This window comes from Gouania willdenowi, chromosome 24 (assembly GCF_900634775.1).
Source record: "Gouania willdenowi chromosome 24, fGouWil2.1, whole genome shotgun sequence".
NCBI lineage: Eukaryota > Metazoa > Chordata > Actinopteri > Blenniiformes > Gobiesocidae > Gouania > Gouania willdenowi.
Window position 1 is genome coordinate 4,140,951 of NC_041066.1, and position 17,623 is coordinate 4,158,573.

At 37.6% G+C, this 17,623-nt stretch overlaps 1 protein-coding gene across 3 annotated transcripts in view; it reads left to right on the forward strand.

Annotated features, from left to right (window-relative positions):
• The first annotated feature begins 903 nt into the window (after window positions 1–903).
• The window catches only part of mcm9 (minichromosome maintenance 9 homologous recombination repair factor), a 33,041-nt gene continuing 16,321 nt past the window's right edge, over window positions 904–17,623 (forward strand). Inside the window, exons 1-6 of one of the 3 annotated variants that reach the window (XM_028439685.1) lie at window positions 904–921; window positions 1,145–1,379; window positions 8,949–9,126; window positions 10,614–10,773; window positions 14,052–14,164; window positions 15,620–15,826. In XM_028439685.1, the coding sequence (XP_028295486.1) occupies window positions 8,959–9,126; window positions 10,614–10,773; window positions 14,052–14,164; window positions 15,620–15,826 (648 nt within the window). In that variant the 5' untranslated portion in view covers window positions 904–921; window positions 1,145–1,379; window positions 8,949–8,958. Of the gene's footprint in view, window positions 922–958; window positions 1,380–8,948; window positions 9,127–10,613; window positions 10,774–14,051; window positions 14,165–15,619; window positions 15,827–17,623 lie in introns of those variants that run through there. The other 2 variants (XM_028439687.1, XM_028439688.1) reach the window with 2 other exon arrangements.

Sequence of the window (17,623 nt, forward strand, 5' to 3'; positions counted from 1 at the left end):
AAATAAAAATCAATAACTTCACACTCGAGAGTTGTAGTGTCGTCAAAAATAATTTTACACATTTGTGATCTCTCGTTGTTTATACTACATTGATTGGTTTGAAAAAAACAATACTTTTACATAATTTTGAGGATTTTTAAGTGTAAATATATACTTCTCAAAATTAAACATCCCTTTTGTAAACTGCAGTGTAAAAGAACCCATCATACATACAGTAAATGTCTTCTTGCTGTACAAACTACATGGCTTTGGAAAACGTGCTTTAATGCAATTTTAGTGATTTTTTTTTCCTTTATCATCAAATTAATTAATAAGTATTAACTGTACTATATCATGTTGTAGTCATCAAACTCACAGCACACACAGATGGACTCCTCTTGATTGTACTACAACACTTAGTTTGATTAAATTTGCTTTCATGTAATTTTAGTAATTTTCTATCATTAAATTAAGTAGTAAAATAAGTAACAACTGTACTATATCATGTTGTAGTGTCATTAAACTCAAAGTAAACATTGATGATCTCCTCTTGATTATACTACAACACTTAGTTTGATTAAATGTGCTTTAGGTATTACAATTTGCTTTCATATCATTTCAGGGTTTTCTTTATAATTATCAATAAAGTCACTATTATAGGCTGCAGAGTCACAAACACATCATCATCACATATACTCCATATCATGTCGTATACACTACAGCATTAGATTTGGGAATTGTTCCTTTCACTCAATTTTGAGGATTTATTTTACCTACCAAAAACAACATTTCTTTTTTATACATAGTTTAGTATTAGTACTTTGTTTGAACAGTGGGAGTCTATTTTAGGCAGTACTAAGACAAATCATCTGTCGTTGCTGCAGCAACGACAACGGAAGTCGGTCGTCAGTTAAAATGGTGGCCACTTAAACTATTACACCGGTAAGTAAAGCCCTATTAAACCCCGGAAAACCTGAATAAATATTTACTCACTGGAAAAGATGGTTACTCTAACAACCGGTACAATGATAAACTGGGTGACATTACAGCCTGTGCATGCAGTACGAGGCAGAATTTACTCTGTCTCTGAAATGTTTCCGGGTTTTAGTATCTCCCCGCATTTACTCCGTCTCCGGTATGTCTCTGAAATGTTTCCGGGGTTTAGTATCTCCCTCGTTCAGGCCAGTACTGTTTGCTAACGGATCCAAAATTCCGGAGTAAAAGGTGGCAGTAATGAATCTAAAGCTTGGAGGCCAACCGCTGTAAAACAAAAAGAAGAAGAAGAAGAAGATGTCGAGCAGGAGTGTTTCCGTGTTTGTTCAAGACGAAAACCCGCCAAGTTCCAGGAACAGAAAGTATCTGTAGTGCCGTGAGGAGTTTCATCTGAGTGAGCTAGAGAGGTGTGTTGAATTGTGCTTATTTATTGTACATATTGTTTTATCTATGCTGGTTGTCTAGTTATGTAAAGCTGTACTTGATTGTACTTGTAGGCGTGTGTATCTGTGCGTGGTATAAGAAGGGTTTGCATGTGTATCGATAATTGCTGATTGTTAGACTACTAATGCTTACTTTTACTGTAACGTATGCATTAGTATAAATTGCGTATGTTTTATATTTACTTAATGTGTGTGTGTGTGTGTGTGTGTGTCTGGGTATCATTGGATAATCCCAAATTCATCTGTGAACCAAAATAATTTTTCTTCCTCTCCCTTTCAAACAAGAAAACTGTTTTATCGTTTTAATAAAAAAAAAAACATAAAACAAATCAAAATTGGCCCGTTTTTCGATTGTCGTATGTCCTTTTCTCCTTTCCCTTTTTACATTTGAATATTGAAAAACAGCAGTTTCCATTTCCCATTTTCCTTTTAGAATTGAAAATAGAAAATTAGCTGTTTCCTTTTTCCATTCTGAACTCTGAAACGAAAAACGAAGTCACGTGATATGAGGTCACGTGGTCTTGCTTTTTCAGTCGACATGCGGAAGTGATCGTGTCAGAATAAAAGCATAGAGGGAGAGAGAATATAAAGTAGGCACATGATCTATCACAGAGAATGAGAGAGCATTAAAAAGCCTTACAAAAGCTTCATTCATGTTTTATTTCGACATGAAATTAAGCTGATGCTTGCGACCAGCACGCACGAACGTAGTTACAAAAAATGACCAGCGCGTGGCCCTGTGGAGATATGTTTCTTTGCAGGCATGATTTCATGAATGTTCACGTGTAAAAAAAAATACACACAGAGCAGGCATGGTTTATTTATTATTATTATTATTATTATTATTATTATTATTATTATTATTATTATCAGTTTTTATTTAAATTTGCATTTATTATATTTAAATAATTACAAGATTAAACACTATATGATTCCATAAGGCAAATCAATATACAATATAAAAAGTGCAGTGTGTTACGAGGAAGAAAAAATGGGCACAATGAACATCCGAAAGTAGGTCAGAATTACTGTAACTATCTATAGGTTTACAAGCAAAAAAGGAGATAAGTTTCTCCTCAATCCAACTTGCATCACAAGATTATTATCTATTGGCAATCATGAATCAAATGTATTATCATATCTGGTACATTTACAACATCTATTTTGTATTTATTTACTTTTTGTCATTTTTGTTGTTGGTATTAAATACCTGGACAAACTTAAAGGTGCCTTAATAGAGGGCATTTTTGCAGTTAGTAAAGACAGTTTGAAGTCTTTTTTGTGAGGTCAGGATTCTGATGGCCTGGGGAATGAAACTATTGCTGGACTTTGTAGTTCTGTGTCTGATGCTGTGGAACATGTGTCAAACTCAAGGCCCGGGGGGAAAATCTGTCCCTTTAGAGCATCAAATTCTGCCCGCAGGATAAAGTTGGAATTACAGAAAACATGAATCATCAACTCTGTCACTGTTTCATAGCTGACATTCTGAACATTTAGCTTGATTTCCTAACATTTAGCTTATTTCTTTCATTTGATTTGTTTTATTTCATTGTTAAAGATGTGTAAACATGGGAAAAAAAATCTAAATAAAAAAGTTAAATCTAAATCAAAATGTTCAATCTAAATATTAAACCTAAATCTAAACATTTAATCTAAATCTAAATTTGCTGAGAGTACCGGCATGCTGAATGTCAACTCACTTTTGCCAGTGATGAAGACACCAAGGATGCAGAGACCTTGGAGGGTGGGGTGTGTGGAGTGTGGGCGGGGATTGACAGGCATTGACCAGCCAACCTTATATAATTTAGCTTTACACTCTGCGTCTGAGTTAACATTTAGGGCCTGTACTACAAAGCTAGATAAGTGAAGCCTTAACGGGATTCACCTAATTTAACATTCTCCGTCAGACAGAAGCTGGACTATGAAGCACAATACAAACTTGCTAATTTAACCCAGGTGATTTCAGACAGGCTGCATGCACGCTCCTGTGACAGGGGTGGAGATTACAGATTCAGACCAATCACAAACACATAGACACTGTGTAGGGCAATTTACTTTACAATTGATAAACAATTCTTTAAAAATATTAGTGATGTAACGATTAATTGTAAGGCAGTTCAAAATCGATTCATAGGTATTACGGTTCACATCGATTCTGTGAAAATTGAATCGCAGTACTTTTTTTAAACAGCTGTCCAGAAGTGTTGGCGGCGAGCGAAATCTGCTAATACTTTTTTTCTGGCCGCCTTCTACTCTTAAACATATTCATAAATGATTCCTTACCCCTTTAGCACCGAAAGAATATCTGTAATATTACGTGAATATCTGTAAAAGTCACGTTTTTTTATTAGCTCTGTCTGCTAGCATAGCATCTCTTCTTCTCTGCAAGATATCTGCATGCCAACCGACCACTGGGTTACCAGCGCCCTCTGCTGGTTCAAACAAATATCTGACCTAAATACAGTGAAATGACTGTTTTTTTTTAAAGTCCAATTGTTAAGTCACACAATACATTTTCAGTTGCACTTTTAAAAAGAAAAATAACTATTATGCAGTTTTGTATTGTTTACTATAGAACCAGAATTTAAATAATAAGCTTCTTCTTCATTTGTATTATTCCTTTATTTATTTCATTCAAGATTTATTTTTAGTTAAATTGCATTGTTTTGAATAGTTTATGAAGGGTTTCTTTTGACAATGAAAAATAGTATCATATTTTCCCAAAAAAAATAAAGGAATATTTTTCAGTCATTTATATACAGTCCCATTTTGAAAATAAATCGTGAGAGAATCGTATCGTGAACCCAGTATTGTGAATCGAATCGTATCGGGAGTTGAGTGAATCGTTACATCCCTAAAAAATATGCAGAATTAAAATCCATAATTCAGACCAAAAACAACAGTGTTGCTGCAGAAAAAGCAGGAACTAAGGAACACAGACAGGAAGCTGCTTAATGTGTAAAAGCGTGAGATTATCCAATATGAATCCATGAGATGATAAACGGACAGCGCTCTGATCAGTTTCACTTTATTACAGCACACACGTTTTATTCACTTAGTCCTCAATTTATCACTCACACACTGGGATGAGAGCACATTGTTTGTTCCTGCTGTCAGTGTCACTATAGGATGTGGTGTATGTAGGAATGAAAGAATGAATGATCAGGGTGCCTCATTCACTGCTGGATAGTGGGGCCTGGAAGTCATGGTCTGTTTGTGATACGGACGGTTCATTCCTTCATCTACAGCGGACTGTAGATCAGTCCATCAGAGGTAAAGCTTTTCCTAAAGGATGTCAATGGTAAACAAAAAGATTGCATTTATCCATCAATAATCTTTCGTTCCTAAATGCAGCTGTCAGATCTGCACCAACCAGGATCTTCTAACAATATACAGCTCATTTTACAAGTGAATTGATTGGTCAGAAGTCTTTGGTCGCTCAGATCTTATCCAGCACTAAACCTGTTCCCAACCAGATTAGGTGTTCACCGTAAATTACCATTTTGATTTAGCCCAGAAGGAAGTTAGTCAGCATCATGGTATAGGACACACCGATTAAATCCCGGAAGATAGCGCGATAAGAGGGAATCCAGCTTCATAGTACAGTCCCTTAGATTTAGATTTAACATTCCTGTTGAACTTTTACATTTCGATTTTCCATTTATATTTAACTTGTACATTTAGATTTACCATTTATATTTAACTTTTACATTTCGATATACCATTTCTATTTAACTTTTATGTTTACACATCTTCTTTTAAAATTATATAAAATAAATGATGTCATTTATTTTATATAATTTTGTTATTGCAGCCACTGCTTGTTGCAGAAAAACTTAATATTGACACTAAAACATTCAAACATTTAGCAAATATATCTCGGGTCATTATTAATCTTTACTACATACAAAACTATGGTACGCCAGTTAATTTAACTATTGAGATTAACTTTTGTTATTGACCAAATACTTATTTTCCACCATAACTTGCAAACAAATTCATTAAAAATCCTACAATGTGATTTTTAAATACTTTTTTGCCCCACTGTATATCCAGTGGAGGGTGATGTGGGTAATAGCATGAATGTGTTTGCCCCTAACAACTTAATATAATAGGCACAGTGAAGGCTCATGGCACAATACAATAAGTAACAATGCTTGTCAGAATCACAAAAGCATGCAAAGTTAAAGTCTGGTAAGTTATGATAAAGCTATTGTACATATTTAAAGTCTAGGCCTATTCATATGAAACACAATAGAGCTAGAAACCCCTATATTGTAACCTAAAGCATTATGACATGACAAGACGCACAATCTCATTCTTTTTGTTTCTATTCTTTTATTTTATTTTAATTAAAGCTCACAGCACAAAGCTGGCATGCCTTGGACAGACATAACTCAGCCACGGTGTAGCACCAGGAGCAGTTCCATTTTTAGTAATCGTTATAGCGCCTTGATTGCCTTTGACATGATCTGACGTGTTTGTGACCCAATGCGACACAGGGTAGGAAAAAACAAATGATTATCACCTTAAATGCACTATTCCTGCAGAAGAGGAGAGAAGGAGAAGAAAGTGACTTAGCAACTGAATGTTCATTCACGCCGGATGCTTTTCGGGCATCAAAATCGCGCCTAACGCCCCTAGTTGAACTCTTGTGCTCATTGAATCAGACGCTTGTCACCGAGGTTGAATCGTTTCAGCCTGACCCGGGGTTTCCACTGGATATGTCTCCGCTGCGCCATGAGACAGAGCAGTTCTCACGATATTTATATAATCGCGTGAAAACGCAGTTAAAGGTATGTGTTATAAACGCAACAATAAACAGTTAAACAGGTCAGTGTTGCTAACGAAGGAGAACAAGAAGGTTGGACTCTCTGGAATTGTCATAGCCACATTTTTTAGCAACAGCCAACAGAGCAGAGATAAAACTGCACCAGTAAAACATGAACTAAATCTATATATATCGGTGCAGTTACAGTATGAGCGGAAAAAAATGTGATTTTGTTTTTACACATTATGACGTCTTGGTGATGTATTTACGTGAAATATAATCTGCAGTGTTTTATTTTGAAAAGTAACCCGATATTTTATTGCGGAATACGTGCTTAATTTCCTGTTTAGCTTAATTTGCTCTGTACTGATTGATGCGTCGTGCTCCGGTGTCCACCAGAAATAGAAGTCCTGCGTATTTCTGGCGTAGGGCACCGGACTACCGCATCCAGGAAGGAGCAGACAAGCACCGCAGCGGATCCGGTGGAATAGAACACATAAAGTGGAAACCAATCAGCTCCGGTGGCATGGCGGTGGCGGTGACGTAACGCAGCGAAGCCGCATCCAGTGGAAATTGGGGGTTAGTGAACGTATATATCGCTCAAATGATGGAGATGGAAGAAAAAACCTCACTATCTGAGGTTAGGTCATTGCAGTTGTGAAAACCTCAATATCAATGCGATTAAGGTTAATCGTTCAGCATTAGACCTTATCCTGCGTTTTTGTGTGGATGACAGGCCAAACTGTAGAAAAATATATATGTTTTAGCAGATACCTGGCTACGTGTGGACAGGGCCTTACAAGGCCAGGAGAAGGAGCAGAGTGTCACTGTTCACTCAGAATTCTTTGGATTACAATGTACTCAAAGATGATTATGGATTTTTAACCAAATAACGGCAAAAAAAACTTCCATACTGCAGCTTTAAGCGTGCACATACTGCTTTTGGACTCTACATTAACGTTCAAAGCTCCTTAGTCATGTTGAGCATCCAGTCTACTTGCCACATGTTTAAGATTTTGTTTGGAAACCCAAATTGTCACTGGTGGAAATAATTAACAATTCAGTTATCAGTAATTGTATTACGTATATAACAATTGGATCATTTTGCCTTGAAAGCTTAGAAAGATGTCTTTTTTACCATCAAAAACTACCTGTATATTAAAGGGGACATATCATGCTAAATCCACTTTTTTAGCCCTTAAATGCATTTTGTTGTATATTTAGAGTGCTTAGAAGTACAGAAAAAATCAAATTAGTCTCTTCAGGTGCTCCGTACATATCTTTATATTCTGTTTTGCTCATATTTTTCAATCTGTTTCGATTTTTCTATTTTCTATTACGTTTTTTGAACTATTACATCACAGTATTTGCAGCGGAACTGCCAAATTAGTACATCAACTCCAGGTCCAACACTTCGAGCAATCCGCCATTTTTATTTCTCGCTTTTATTTTGTAGTCCAAGCTCAAGGATGCCGAAGTTACGAGAGGATAAGTCAAAATGTTGGGTTGTTGGATGTAGTAACCCACACGCTTCATTACACCGTTTCCCAGCATCAGAACTTTTTCGAAGTGCCTGGTTGAGTTTTATTATTCACGGAAATGTACCCACATCTGTGGGTAAGGTCATTTTTGTGCGCGTGAAGCACTTCAAGGATGACTGCTTCATCAACCTCCGCCAGTATAAAGAAGGATTTGCCGAAAGACTTTGTCTGATTGAGGGTTCAATTCCTTCTATCTTTGGAGACGACGAACAGAGCACTTCGGTAAGCTGTAAATAACGCTAAAAAGTGTGATGATAAGACGTCCCTGTCATTGTTTTGTTAGCATTAGCAGTTGCACCGTCTTCAGACTTCATATGTTCGCGCTGTGTGCTTGTTTTAGATCCTTGATGATATGACCTACGTGGTTTAATTTAAGTCTAAAGTTTTCATTAGTCATTTCATTTTGCCATTTTTGTCTTTGAAAAGACTGTATTAAAATGCATTTCGTGACGTTAGCTTGGCGCTAGCGTTAGCTCGGTGCTTGTGTTAGCTCACTTGTTAGGGCTCTGCAGGTTCATCATCTTCATTTTCATCTCGCTCCGCTGGGTCAGACTCTGGCTCAAACATGTAAAGCTGGATGGACAAGTCTTCCGTTGTTGACATTGTGTAAATAACGTGTGAATAAACTTTTTCTGCGCCGCTACATAGCCATATCTCTTCTATCAAACTACAAAAATGGCCGAGCAGGGTGGCGTTGAACCGAGTGTCACCTGAAGAGGGGGCGGGGTATGGAGTGTCTCATTTGCATTTAAAGAGACCGCACCAAAACGAGTTGCTCTCAGAAGCACATCAGAAAAGGGGTAGAAAAGGGGCCTGTGGAGCTATAATAATGAGGAATTCAGACCCAAGCATTGCAGTTTCGCTTTATATAGACCACAACTGTATGATTTATATGTAAAAAGGAAGGATTTAAAACCATGATATGTCCCCTTTAATTAAGGATGCCCAATTCAACTTTTTCACTTTACTTAGTGTTTTGATGTAATAGATAAACAATAGTTATTTTAATTGGAACAGGTCAATTAGACCTGACCTAAAACAAATCAGAATGAAAACAGATTTTCATTCATTTTCTACAAACTTTTTTTGGTGCTGTTTATTTATTTTTATTTTTTATGTTTTTGAATGTCAAGTTGCTGCTGGGAATGTATTAAGATTAGTTGGTGGTGTTGTTAAATGCTTTGTAATATTCAATTACCTTCTCTACCTTTTTAATTGCAGGTCCAAGTGTATGATCATGTTGAGTCCAGAACAGGTGACCTTAATTGACAGGGTATTTGAATCCTACCTCACTGAACATCATGGTGGAGACATAAACCAGCTAATTGCGAATGGTCATGAACAGACTCATCACACAGTGGTGGTAAATGCCATGACATTGTTCGAGGCAAATATGGAGGTAATGACACTGAATACAGGACAAATGTGAATGGAAATTTTAAATAAAATGAGAACAAGATTAATATTGAGTTTTATGTTGTGTTTTGTTTATGTTACTTTGCATGTAGTTAGTAAAGCCAGCTTTCAGATAAGGGATGTGTGCAAAATGTTTTTTTTTTAATTTATTGTTTTTTTGCCATTCTTCTGTTTCACACACATGTATGAAAGTATGAAACAGTTTTGTTTTTTTTTGCATGCATACTGTCAGCCATACAAATACATACGTATATCATCGCTCCCCAGTGAACACAAAATCAGCACCAGCAGTTCTACACACAGACTTAAATACGTGCAAAACATGCACACTCATCCTTCTAATCAAGGTCGCAACAACACAGAAACTCTTGATCACCAAATTACATGCTCACTTGGAAACCCAAAACACTTCAGGCCTTTGCTACGATGCAACATAATTATATCCTGGATTTATCTCCATTAGCAGGCTTCACCTAATCAAACATTCTCTGTCAAAGAAGTCCTATGAATCTAGATATGAACTCGCTAAGTTAAGCGAGTTGATTTCAGCCTGCTACGTGTGCGCTCTTGTGACAGGGTTGGAGATTGCAGCGTCAGACTAATCACAATCAGAGAGAAACTGTAGATCAACTTGTGTTACAATTGAGGAATAATTTTTTACAAAATATGAAGAATTAAAATCAATAATTCAGACCAAAAACAACACTGTTGCTGCAGAAAAAGCAGCAAGTAATGAATGCATGAATTGATGAGTGTTAATGCTTAAATTAGTGAGATTATAAACAAAGAATTAACAGACACTGATTAGTTTTTACTTTCACTTTTACTTTGTCTGTGGCTCTGATGCTGTGTTCATACAGCTCAGCCTACATTATAAGGTGGACAATATTTGTATTTTATATTATCTTACAGAGGACTGAGGCTCTCTGCGTTACCACAGAATGCATGAATAAATTAATTCATTCATTTATTGGTCTGAATTTCTGAAAGCACCTGATGCACACAGGTTTTATCAGCTGAGTAATGTAGGTCAGTCCATCAGATAAAAATCTACGTTTTCTATAGGAAGTCATCAGTAAATGAAGGGATTGCATCACTGTCTAATTATTCTTTCTCTTCTGTCAACTGTCAGGTCAGATCCACACAGTGACGTGTTCACATTATAATCCTTCTAATATTGGGCAGGTCTTTATCCAAGGGAACTGATTGGTCTGGTGGTGGGATTTGCACACATACACTCAGATCCTAGCTAGAACAAAACCTAGTCCTGACCAGGTTAATCGTTCAGCCTAAGTTACCATAGTGATTTAGCTCCCTAAGAAGTTAACTAGCTTTGTAGGACAACAAACACCGATTAAATCCAGGTAGTTAGCTCGATAAGAGGAAATCTAGTTTTTTAATATAGGCCCTTAGTAAACCCCACGCACAAACAGTTTTTTTTTTTCTGATTTCTGTTTGTTGTGCTTGCAGGTGGGTGACTATTTTAATGCTTATCCTGATGATGTCCTTGCCATATTTGATCAAGTACTGCAAAGGAAGGCCAATGATTTATTGGATAATATGTCTCTCAAACACAATGGGCAAGACAGTTCGAAGAAAATGAGACATGCTTTTCATGCACGGATTACAGGTGAGTTACCAATATAACAATAATTTCAATTATCTATATTTAGTTTGCTCTTGCTGTTGTTTGGTATCTACAGCTTGGAACTGCTGCACATTTTTTTTAATAGTGCATATATAGCCTAGAATACATTTTTAGACATGTTTTTTTAAAGAAAGTAAATGTTTATTGAATATTCTGAAATGTTTTAGATATTCCAGTAGCCTTTGCTTTTCAAAAAAAGGACAACAAAGTTTTTTTTATTTATATTAGTCCTTCAAATAAAACAAAACTTGCATTCCAAAAAAAACCCCCCTAAAGTGCATTAAAGGGGAGGTATGATGAAATAAATCACTTTATAATGGTTTTGCTACAGTGATATACATCCCTTTAGCCTCATTCATAAGGCCAAAGTTGAAATAGTTCTGTTTTTTCCTTCCCTTGTTATTCCACATTTTGTAAAGTCAGCTTTAAATGGGCGAGTTGGATTTTGCCCATGTTGGCAGGTGACGTCACCTAACACACGCCCTGCAGTTATGCGCCTCTCTCCTGCGCGTATTCTCCGGTCCAGGCTCCTGACACGTTCACCACGTGTAAATCAACCAAAAGCTCGTAGTCTGTCAATGAAGGCGGTCTGAAGCAAAGGAGGTGAACTGTGCCACAATGTCATTATTTTTGGGGCTGTCTAGAAATCACGGAATATGGAGTTTTCCTAATGCTTGTAAATGCCATTGAAATCCGTGAATGATAATGATAAAGCACACTTTTAATTTGAAACGCCTGTGTTGATAAACAATGTAACAGGTTGATTTGATCAGATTATTGCAGGGTGAAGATCGGCCCAATTTGGCTGCATTTTTCTGCCCGAACCACCATTAAAATCTCTCTTTTTTTCCCCTCATACTAACGACAGATTAATGTTTGTTTGTGTGGAAAATCTGATTTTATGAACTTCTTACATTCCTGCATTCAGAAAAGATAAGCTCGCATTAGTCATCATTATCATCATCTGTCATCAATGTTTCACTTGTTATTTACTCTTGTAGTGGATCAAACTATGGCTTTACGTTATACACAGTGTTAAAATACGGTAGTTGGACAGCAGTCTGACGTCTGTCAGAGTTTCATTGTAACGAGCTGCTTCAACCGACATACACACCGCGGCACACAGCTGATCAGCTCCGCAACGCAGCATACACCATCCTCCCAGGATAAGGAGAGGACGGCACGGATAGATTATAATGAAATGTAACACATTTTGTCCCGTCTCAAACTGGTAAATGTGAAACATATTAGAAATGCTGTTGCTCAATCTTTTGGCATGCTTGTGTTGCTTTCCCCACCACCCCAATGACAGCGTCGCTTTGGATAGATTCTTTCTAGGAGTTTCTTTTCCAATATTTGGAGTCCATGTGGCTTAAATTGTAACCCAGTCCAAACTTCTAGTGCAATGTAATATTTCACCTTATTGGGGTGCTGCACTTATTCCAGGTTCAAAAGCACGTAAGAGGAAAAGAACTTTAGCAGACGGGAGAATATGCGCAAGGCCAGATTTGAATGGGAACGCCCACATTTAATGGAAGCTCCACCCAGAGTGCGTAACTGGGATGGAGGCGCGCAGTGACTGACTTAAAGCTGATATCTGGAGTTTTTGAGAGGACGACTCGATGTCCCGCCCTCAACAGCTCCATTTCCTCCTCCTGCAAACTACCAGAAGCCACGCCTCTACTTTTCTGCATGTGTATCGCAGACATCACAAGGTTGCATTGATATAGGTCTATGGGTGAGGTAAGAGCCAAAATCACATTTACCTGCCTACTGTTGTGACGCGCGGCCTTGTTTCTGTGCACAGTTCCGCATTCACTTTGATTGACAGTCTCAAAAGGAAGTCGAAGCCTATTGGCTGGGCGCACTTGGCTATCGTTTCCATTTGTATAGGGGTCTATAGGACGAAGGAGAGACTTATATACATTAATATATATGAATGACCACCGACAGTAGACCATAGTAAAAGACTAGTTAGGTATATTTTCGCATTTCAAAAAAATCATACATAAACATAGATTTCTCAGAAACTCCTGATATCAGCTTTAAGTACAGGGGGAGAATAGCGCGCAGCCAAAAACAGCGCTGCTGCGTGGCTTTTCTGACTTACGCGCATGGGAGAATAGATCCCTAATTGTTTAACCTCAGATTCAGACTGACAATGTGGCTGTTTTCTGGGCCTTGAGACAGTTTACTCCTCAGCCGATGTTCAATACTCAAATATTAACCGATAAAGTGCCGATAATATTGTGCGCTAGTTCTAGTCGTCTCATTGAATTGTGACTTTGCAAGACTGCACTTACTTGGGGAGTTTTGAGCCAAGGTCTGCATCCTCATGCCTGAGGCCATAGCAGTTATCAGATAGCAGTTGATTTTCAATTTTGGGTATAGTTGGACCCTTATCTATGGTCATGAACCAGTAACAACCAATAGAATTAGATACCGTGGGGCAAAAAAGTTTTTAGTCAGCCCCCAATTGTGCAAGTACTCCCACTTAAAAAGATGAGATGCATGTAATTTTCATCATAGAAATACCTCAACTATGAGAGACAAAATGAGACAAAAAATCCAGAAAATCACTTTGTAGGATTTTTTATGAATTAATTGTTAAATCCCTCGGTAAAATAAGTATTTAGTCACCTACAAACAAGCAAGATTTCTGGCTCTCACCGACCTTTAACTTCTTCTTTAAGAGGCTCCTCTATCCTCCATTCATTACCTGTATAGAAAATGTTTGACCTCTCATTGCCAACAAAGGGAACATTACAAAGTATTGAGATTAACTTTTGTAATAGACCAAATACATATTTTCCTAATAATTTGCAAATAAATTCATAAAATCCTACAATGTGATTTTCTGGATTTTTTTTAATCTCATTTTGTCTCTCATAGTTGAGGTATACCTATGACGAAAATTACAGGCCTCTCATCTTTTGAAGTGAGAGACCTTGCACATTTGGTGGCTGACTAAATACTTTTTTGCCCCACTGTACTGTAAACCAGTAGCTCCCAAACTTTTCACAGTCCCGTCCCCCTTCTGACATTTATCCTGAACCCATGTACCCACTACTCCTGAACACTTAAAAACATAATAATGTAATGTCATATATAATGTAGCCCAATGTGAAATATGTCTCAGAATTTTACCTACACTGTTGAGGAATAATATATCATTAAAAAATATATTTTTAATATCATTTTTTTAAAAAAAAAAAGTATTATTTTATTCTGAATAATAAACTCGATTTATTTTTTTTAAGGTCTCCCAGTGTGTCCAGAATTGACCAGAGATACCATTCCCAGGTCCAGAGATGTTGGACACTTTTTGTCTGTGACTGGAATTGTCATTCGTACAAGTGTTGCCAAGGTAAAGGTATAAAAATTATTATTGCATATTTTTATACACATGGAAAATATGTTTGCAAGTATTTAAGCAATCTTTGAATAATGGAGGAGAAAACCTAATTCATATTTCATAATTATTAGGCTTTACACCGATCTGATCAGCTATATCAGATCGGCCGATATTTAACATTTTATGCAATTATTGTAATCGGCTGTAATGTTTTTATTCGTTGATCTTTATGTAGATGCTCCCATAGCATTTTTTTAATTCGTCTCATTTACACAGACAACTTCTTCCCCACTGACATGTTTGCTCTATGTGACAGAGCTTTATAGTATTTCACTCGCATTTGTGCATGTAGGTGAAAACCTATGCGCAAAAGTGTCACTCAGATGAGCGCCGGTCTACTTCCCGAGTCTAACGGCTCTTAAAGCGGGGGCTCTGTGTGCATGTGTGTGTGTTTTATTCAGCCCTTGCAACTTTCAGATCCCTCCCTTCCCCTCCCCCCTGCTGCTCTCTTGCCCTGCCTCCAAAGTCCCTCCCTCAGAGGAGCTAACATCACAGTAATATAACATGCACTGTTAAAAGCATATTACTGCAGTGCCTCTCTCTCTCAATGTGAACAAACCAATCTAGCAGCAGCAACAACACAGTGTCACTTACAGCAGCCCTCACGGAGGCTGCGGTGGGAGTAGCGCGCACATGAACAAACAACACATGCACTATAGAGTTCTAGTGTAACAATTACAAATCAAACATAATGTAATTCAAGCAGCAGTAATTACCTTTCAAGCAGAAAAGTTGCCAATTCCATCTTCTACTCATCCAGACCATACACCATATGCTGTCCCCACCCCGGAAAGGAGCGGGGACTGTGAGCAACAGCCGTTAAAGAGTCCATCAAATACAATCCTGGCTCTGATTGGTTCTTTTTGGTCGGTCGCTGGGCATTCTGGAAATCTGTCAAAGGCAGCAGGAGCAGCAGGGGGGACTCAATGAGCCTGTTTTTTTTCACACAAACTACTAGTTTCATGTACAGTTGTCCTTACATAGTGACAGCTTTAGCAAATATGAAAAAAAGTCGCTTTTGTAAGAATTAGGGACTGCAATTTTAAAAACCAGCTTTACTTGACCCGCAGCTACTGACGTCATGATGCTCTTGTGCGTGCAATGGCACCAGAATCAGCAACTCTTCCATTCCCTCACAGTCACAAGGATGCGTTTAGGCACCAAAATCTGGTAGCGTTTAAGTTTCCGTGAATCAGTATCAGGTGGGACTGATTACGGAATTCAGTCGGTACCTAAAAAAAACCCTGAATTCGGTACCCATCTCGACTCATGATTGGTTTTTTAAACTTACTGATCGGTGATCAGGCCAAAATCCTGACTTTACTGTGTAAAGCCTAATAATAACCGAGAAAATATTGACAATATCTTAAATGATTTTATATTAACAGAAATGCACTCTTTGCCCATTCTCAGGTTCTGGAGTATGAGCGTGATTACATGTGCTCAAAATGCGGCCAAGTGTTCACAGTACAGGCAGATTTTGATCAGTACTATACTTTTGTCCCACCGATGTTCTGCCCTATTTCTGATGGATGCAACTCATGCAAATTCAGTTGTCTCTCCGGAGGATGTCAACCTGCTTCATGTAGAGATTATCAGGAAATCAAGATACAAGAGCAAGTATGATGGTCATGAATCACCCTTTTCATGTTCTCAAATGAAAAATGAAATGTTTAGTTTTTTTCTACTGAGTGTTAAAATATAAGCTGCATCAGAGGTTCATTAGGTTACTTATTTAAAAATTTTAAAAAGGGTAATCACTGTCATTTAAAGGGACCCTTCACTGTTCTTACAAATGTAGCCAAAAAGCTTCTAAATGAATTTGAGCTGTGCTTAAGAAAAGGCCTTGTTATGCACCATAATCATATTGTCTTTTAAAGATGGAGTTAGCGCTACAAACAAACCAATACTGCCGTGGCAAAGTTGAGAAATGTGGATGTGAATTGCATTAAAACAAAATATTAGAAGGATATTTATAATTATACAGCAGTTAGTTCCCTCCAAGTAATTTGATTGGACAACAGACATTCCAAGAGTGCTGATATAGAGTATATATTAATTAATTAATTAATTAATTAATTAATTCTGCTATATTAATTAAAAATCTCCCTCAGTTATACACAGTAGAGAAAAAAAGTGCCTTTAACTTTGATTTAAATGTTCACGTGATTCTGATTTCAGCTCTGCTGGCAGTTTGTTCTACTTCTTTGCAGCATAACAACTAAAAGCACCTTTACCGTGTTTGCTGTGAACTCTGGGCTCTGACCCATGCCCATTGATCTGAGAGACCTGCTGGTTTCATACCTGACTAGCATCTCACTGATGGATTCTGGACCCTAACCCATTCACAGATTTATACACCAGCAGCAGAACTTTAAAGTTTATTCTGAGGCTGACTGGGATCCAGTGTAAAGATTTTAAAACTGGAGTAATGTGCCCTCACCTCTTTGTTCTGGTTAAGACCCGAGCTGCAGCGTTTTGAACCAGCTGTAGCTGTTTGATGCTCTTTTGGGGGATTCCTGTTAGAAGACCATTACAATAGTCCCGTCTGCTGGATATAAAAGCATCGACCAGTTTCTTTTGATCTTCCTGAGTCATTAAACCTTTCACTCTGGAGATGTCAGGGTTAAACGGGCCCTGCTCTCCAGCCATGAGCCCTGGAACACCACCACACACACACACACACCAGTAAGATGCACAGACAGCGACAAGAAGTACACGCATGTCCACGCGCACATAGAGACAGATGGGGATATGCACACAATGTGTCACACATTTATTGATGAACCCTCTGATTAGATCAGAATCACAAACAAAAGCCACAAACATTACCGCAGAAAAATTGAGTTTTGCATTCGAGCTGTCAATCAATGCTCATTGAGGGCTGTGATAGGAGGAAACCCTCCTCCCAGCTTTTATAAGCGGGCGGGGCCGACAGTGACGCATGATGGTCAGAATGACACCATCTAATCTCTCTCAGCCAATAGCCAAATCCAGTTGTAATAGCTGGCGTTCATCCCTTAGAGGGCAGTCACTCTGACATTTTACAACAAAATACTCAAAATTAAAATACTTCTATTGAAATGTTAAAAGTTGGACTTGGATCAGTCAACAGCACTACGTAATACGCAGTACATTTGTATTCAGCAGAAAAAAGTGAGTTTGGGGTTTAGTTGCTCTTTAAATACTTTTGATGTAATTCTGCTAATGGAAAAACAAATAAACACCAGTGAAAATAGTCTCCTTGGTGGAAGTAGTAATTTTATTTATTGGTTATGTCCTCAATGAAAATTTCAGCTATATGTTGTAAACGTCAATGGTATGATTGTCAAATGGTTCTTTTAAACTATATATTGAATGCAAAATGTTTTGTTTTTACTCAACTGAAAGTTTAAGATTTATCATAAATGAGAATGA